The sequence below is a fragment of the Homalodisca vitripennis genome, chromosome 2, assembly GCF_021130785.1.
Source record: "Homalodisca vitripennis isolate AUS2020 chromosome 2, UT_GWSS_2.1, whole genome shotgun sequence".
Classification (NCBI taxonomy): domain Eukaryota; kingdom Metazoa; phylum Arthropoda; class Insecta; order Hemiptera; family Cicadellidae; genus Homalodisca; species Homalodisca vitripennis.
Genome location: NC_060208.1, coordinates 156,072,494 through 156,079,031, shown reverse-complemented (window position 1 = coordinate 156,079,031; position 6,538 = coordinate 156,072,494). Strand labels below are relative to the sequence as shown.

General features: G+C 32.9%; 1 protein-coding gene across 1 annotated transcript; it reads right to left on the bottom strand.

Moving 5' to 3' along the window:
* Positions 1 to 1,133: 1,133 nt before the first annotated feature.
* On the bottom strand, positions 1,134 to 4,220 carry LOC124354929 (GATA zinc finger domain-containing protein 1). The gene has a single exon (XM_046805741.1). The coding sequence runs from the start codon at positions 3,855 to 3,857 to the stop codon at positions 3,120 to 3,122; it is 738 nt and encodes a 245-aa protein (XP_046661697.1). The 5' UTR covers positions 3,858 to 4,220; the 3' UTR covers positions 1,134 to 3,119.
* Between the last annotated feature and the right edge of the window lie 2,318 nt (positions 4,221 to 6,538).

Sequence of the window (6,538 nt, the reverse complement as noted above, 5' to 3'; positions counted from 1 at the left end):
TTAACTGAAAATGTAAATTAAGAACTAATTATCTTTGTGTATTTAAATTTGTATTATGTTAAATTAACATAAATAAATTCACCCATACACTAAAGTAAGCTAAACACCACTTATAACAATGTTTACTCAAGGAGCACTAGCAATAGACTGACTCATAATCAACATTCGAGTGCAGAGTAACTGTAGCCTGTCAAGACATGAAAATTTCCTCTAGCAACTTGCTGCCTGTTGAGCCAAACTATCTGCTTGTCTATTTTTAGACTTGAATATAACATGAATGTTAACTTTTAACTTACATACTATATTCAATCAAAACTTCTAAGTGAACATAACCATTTATCATAAACATTTATATTACAAAATGTAGAATTGCTTCTTATACTATATATTGTGTTTTTCTGATTAAAATTAAAAAATATGATCAATTATTACACAAGAGTTTCTTATTAAAAACCTATTCTTCCCCAATAAATATTGAAATTTAGTAATAGCTAACCTTTCATTTAAAAGCTATAGGTATTGGGATTGAGAGAACCTCACATCACTTCTAAAAAACATATTGAAACTTGCAATGCACTTAATGAATAAAATACACAGAATAATTATTTTACTAAATAAAAGCTATACCATGCAGATAATTTAGGAAAAAAAAATTTCTTGATTTATCTCATTCCCTTTTGGAGATATTGAATTTAACGCTAAACATGTATGCATTTTTAAAACTAACCAAAAAATATAAAATGTAATTTTTTATATCATTTTAGGTTTAACTTAAGACTGTCGAGGCAATTTTTTTTTCAAATTACTTAGTACTTAAGGAACCTGCCTTGAAAATTTCATAAAGATTGAGTGTCAAATGAGGAAATGAGAAATTATTTCTTTTCTACGTCATGTTTTTTTTAGTGCTAACCAGAGTGCGGAAATTGAAAAATGTAAATACTTTAGTGCTATAACTGGAAAACTAAGCGAGATAAAAATCCAAATTTTGTAGTTTTACTTATCTTTACAATATATAGAACATAGCTACCAAGTTTCATACAAATCTGAGATGGTGGGTGAAATGGTCTGGTTGAACTGACATTTCATGAAATGAAATGAACAGGCACAAGGTATACTGAATAAAGTTAACTAACTGACGGGTGTAGAGTTTAATAGTTTTACAAAAAGCTTAAACATTGAAAAAAGCAACTTATATAAATTTAAAAACATGTACCAGAAGTATAAGAACCAAAGATAATTAGCTTCTTTGGGCTTATATGTTACCAACATAAAAACTGTCACCAGCAGTTTACAAAATATATTCCTCCTAAATAAAATAGAAGGTAAACTTAAATAAGCAGCCCACACTCATTATTCGGTTGTTTTTATCAAATGTTTCAATCTTTCTATAAAATGAGTAATTAAGTTAGATATTACAACTTACTTAAATTCAAATATGACTTTAACTTATTATTAAATTAACTTATAATAATATTTAATGTAAACATAAAAACAACAAATAACTAATATTTTTAGAATTTCAAAAAAGGCGATAAATATGAAAGTGAAAGTTCTTCTCGAACAGTTACAGAGGTTGGAGAGTAGAATACCAGCAGACTGTCTAAGAGACTATCTTTGTGGTTTATATACCGCAGAGAAATGTGCCTGTCTGGGTAAAATCCTTTCCTCCATTTCAAAAAAGCGGTTCCTCACTGCTATCCTGGCCAGCTCTGAGTATTGTAAAATATCTCGGCTGCAGTATAATAAGCGGTCACCAACATACTCATATATTAACACTCGAATGACCAAACTATCGATTAGAACGATTTAAATGCTGACAGACATGTTTACCTTATAAAGTAATTATTTAAGTACTACGCTGACTCAAACTTAGTGTCAATAAAGTTGTGTTTTTTTTATAATCTAAAATGTATATATTTCTTTTGTGTATAAAAAAATCAATAAAGTTGTGTTTTTTTATAATCTAAAATGTATATATTTTGTTTGTGTATAAAAATATAGCTTAACTCTAATATAATCTTAAAAGTCTAAAACATAAGTTCGACATTATTGCACTAAATTATTTCACAGTTAAATTTGAGGTGAGGAAAGTACTAACCAGAAATGCCCTTAGTCATCAGTGTGGGCTTTGGTGGTCACCCCGTACTTATGCCAATAAAAAAAAAACATCCCTCGAGATAGGACTCAAATTCAAGCTCAGATTAAGTGATCGCTTGTAAAGCTTACAGAAAGAAAGAAACTTTATTTCTCACATATACAAAAATAAAGGTAATAGGTAATATAATATATGTAATCTTAATAAATAATAAAGATAATAGGTAATAGGTTTATATATGTTATCTTTCATCTTTGACGCTAGAAACATGTTTATGATAAACTGATCTAAACCTACTTACAATATCGCACAATAACTTTCCATAGTGTAATATTTCCACTCCTAGTCTCATTACTTGTATGAAATGGCTGCGGGTAGAACTGTTTACTAAAACCTGTGTAACCTAAAACCAGAAAGTCGTTATGAAAACACCACATCATTCAGCCCAGCTGTTACTGAAATAATATACTGGTAATAGATTATCACTGAATAACTATTACCACTGAATAACTAGTTACTAACACTAACACTGCCCGTCTGTATTGGAACTATATTGTTATTTAAAATGCCTATTACGTACATTGATGACATTCTGTTTTCAGTACTTTCAGACAGACATGGATATCTAGGACACGATACTCATGAATACCCATGATTCGATAATCATGTTGTGGTGGCCACTTATTGTACTGCAGCCAGTATCTCTTGACATGTAAGCCTACGTTATAGTTGATTATTTATAATGCTATTTTTTAATTGCTTTTGTGATCGTAATGTGTTATTATTATTGTTAATGTACTATTATTCGTGTTATATAATTATTATATAAAAACTATGTTTGGTAATATACTAAATCGTTCAATAACAATCGAATAACGAGTCTAGTCCGCTTACAAGTCTACCCAAAATATAGGATATATTTAGGATTGTTTCATGAGATTGAGATAGTACATATATATTTAAGCACTCTGAAAAAGAATGAAAACATGTATTAAAAGTATGTAGAAATAAGATTTACTCCGACTTATCTTCCAAGGCGTCTCCAAATATACCCTGATCCTTTTGGCTGTGACAATCCTGTAGGGAAAGGGCTATTGGCTTTGAAGTAATCCGATGGAGCATGCATGACAAACTCAAAACAATCTAGATTCCTAGGCAAATCGTCATCAGGACCAGCTACGAATGTAAGTGCATCAAAGCCCTCCCTGACATATGGAGAATCATCATAGGTAGGAATAAGCCAAGTTATGGAGGCGCTCTTTTGACAATATTCATCCATCATCAATCCTTTGATCTGGCAATAGTATGTATCGCCCTCTTCATCATTCACAGAAACTATATCTCCTATTCTGTATAATGTGCCCTTATGAAGGGCCCAACTTACAGTTGTAAAACACGATTTAGATTTCTGAAGTTTTATAGGCGTTGATTTCTTGAAAACATTTCTCTTACCTTTTCCTTTAAGAGCAACTTGCTTGGGTAGAGCATTGGGATTTTGTCTAGTTTTATAATTCATAGTAGATTTAGTGCTTCTTCTTGGTGAAGCTTTGGGTTTCTCTAATGTTGCCGTTTGCTTCAATTCATCTTCTTCCACTTTTACAGTTTTGTCACTTTCATTACAATCATTACACATAATGTCCTTGTCATTCCGGTGCCACATGAGGCTTTCTGTCTTACCACACTTAAAACACTGCACCTTATCATTTTGAGACATTTTAGCACGCGCCACGATGGACATTCTAGTGGTAGATATTAATATCATCTAAAATTGGTAGGCCTACAACACAAGTAACCCAATCCAAATCATGGATTGATTCACTTTAGTAGTTCTCGTCAATGACATAGCCATTAATAAAATTAGCATTAAAAATAAAACTACATGAAGAAATAGAAAAATGAAATTGTATTTGTTTTCAAACACCACATTAAATAAATAAATATAACAAATAGCAGAAGGGCATCACTATAAAAATGACAGTAACTGTCAATTCGAAATGTTTTTTCTGTTTTTGACTTTTTTTTTTGAAAATGAAAATGAAAATTCCTTTATTTAAACAGGCAAAGTTAGGGCCTCATGGCCCTTTCTTACACTTAACCTGTCTGATCAATAATTATTATTAACAAATATTAACCAAATCCATATTACTTTGTGTTTTTTGCACGTTAGTATAAACGAAGCAGACTTTAGGATAGCCCATGTAGTTTTAAAAGTCTGGTAGAATTTACTGTTGGCTTATGTTAGTTACATTGAACATAAAAATAAACCATTATTGACCAATGGCCAGAATCACATAATGTAGTGTGGTTCAGTAATTTCAGTATATGGGATATATTTCTTCAAACTAATCTGAACACATAAATTCTTAGATGTTTGAAATATGCTATCCAGTGTTTAGATATTACAATGCAATACACCTATTATTTGAAACTCTGTTATCTCGTTTACCTACTATAATTAATGTTTTTCTTTAATTTATTTTCAACGGCAAAGCCGCTTTTTATAGAGCTTAACAAATTTAAAATAAATACACAACAAGACAAAAACAATAAATACAAATTCTAAGCATTGTAATAAATGTGAAAATAGTGTGTAATTTTTCTCTATGTGTGAGTGTGTTCCACTGCATTTGGCCCTTTAATGCACCGAAAAGAAAAAGGGAGGTAACACTGTTCCACAAATGCGTCCACAATGTGAGTCTGGAAGATTCCTAGGTTTGTTGAGGAAGATTTGCCATTCATAAAACCGTGTTGATTGTTGCAAATTAGATTGTTGACCTGGTTGATATGGTTAAGTACCAACTTTTCAAAGATGTTTTGCCAAGACAGATCAAATAGCAATAGACCAAATAGTTTCGTATGATTCCCGTGGAATCCTTTTTGTAAATTAGGACTATATGGCTGATTTTCAAGATGTTAGGAAATACGCCTTCAGATAAAGATCTGTTGAGCAGATACGCAAGCGGTGTAACAAGGGGGTCGGCACAATGTTAGACGACAGCTGGTGTGATGCAATCAGGTCCACGCCCCTTGCTGATATCAAGTGTAACAAGTATTTTATACACCTTCATATTATGGTCGAATGTGCAAGTGAAGAAAACGTCGGTTTCATATACATTTTGAGGAGGGGAATTGTTGAGCTTATTTACGTATACAGATACAAATAACTGGCCAAACATGTTACATATAGTTGTGTCATCGGAAGAAGACGTTTCATCAAGCAACAGGCTGGATGATGGCATGTTTGATTTACTAACTCAGACTTGATAAAGCTCCAGAATATCTTTGAGTTTGAATATAGAGTGTCTTGTATATGCCTAGTGTAGTTTTGTAAAAAAAGCTCTATACAGCGTGTTGCACTGCGATGACGGCAGCAAATCGTTTATAAGCCATTTGATCGTGGAAAAGCTTATACTGTTTATGTAATGTTCTTTAATATTACCAATTGTTTCAGCTCAATAGTAGACCGAATGGAGAAATAAGGCTATGTGAATACTGTAATAGGGGAGTTTCGTACCACACAGCTGCTGAAAGCAAAAGCAGAGTTCACGTCACATCTACCGACCAACTTCATAAGGTCAATATTTACAAGCTGTCTGGTAACACCACGCACGTTGTATTTTCTGCCATTATCTCAGACAGCAGAACGTCTGGGCTCCTGGATGGGAATATATACGTCCAAGACTAATGAGGGTTGGTGACTACCGTACGACACGAGAGGGTCAGGGTTGCGAGTGACTAAGGCTTCACTATTGGTAGACCAGACCAGACCCTATCACTCCACGTACGTTAGTCACATTGTTCATAAATTGCAGCCATATTAGAAACGGCTTCAGTAGAATTACATCCGAAGAGGAGGGGATTTCCTGTTGCGGACCGTAGGCATATTAAAGTTTCCAATTATGTGTACAGAGGAAAAATCACTGGATACCAAGTCTATATCTAAAACATTTGAAAATTCTAGGTAATATTCGTCTGGTTGAGCTGGCGGAAGTAAACTCCTCCTAGAAGAGCTCGGAGGTTGTTCTTTAGAGTAAATGAGAGAAGAAAAACTTCTGACTTGATAAAAAGGGAACATTCGAGGATTTAAGGCTCTGACGCTGCAATCGAAACTCCCTCTCCGCTAGCTTTTTTTGTGGAGATGGAGATTTATTTTTTCTAAAGATGTTGTAGTTGATCAATTCTAGTTCGGAAGAAGAGATACTGGGTAATAGGTTCGTTTTAGTTATAATAAGAATACCGTGTACACAATGAGATATAGAAACACTTAATTCGTCCGGTGTCCATTAACATTCTGGTAAGCAATGCTTATTTTGGCCCTGTCTGATTTTTAGGCAATTTTCCAATCTTTTGTATTTTATTAATGTATTTACTAGTACAATCCTTCTCATCCTAACTTCGATTCTTCCTAACGATCGATTTTCCAACTCATCCCTAAGGGCTGAC

Coding starts and splice junctions, on each gene's coding strand:
- LOC124354929 (XM_046805741.1), bottom strand. CDS start 3,857: ATGATATTAATATCTACCACTAGAATGTCCATCGTGGCGCGTGCTAAA.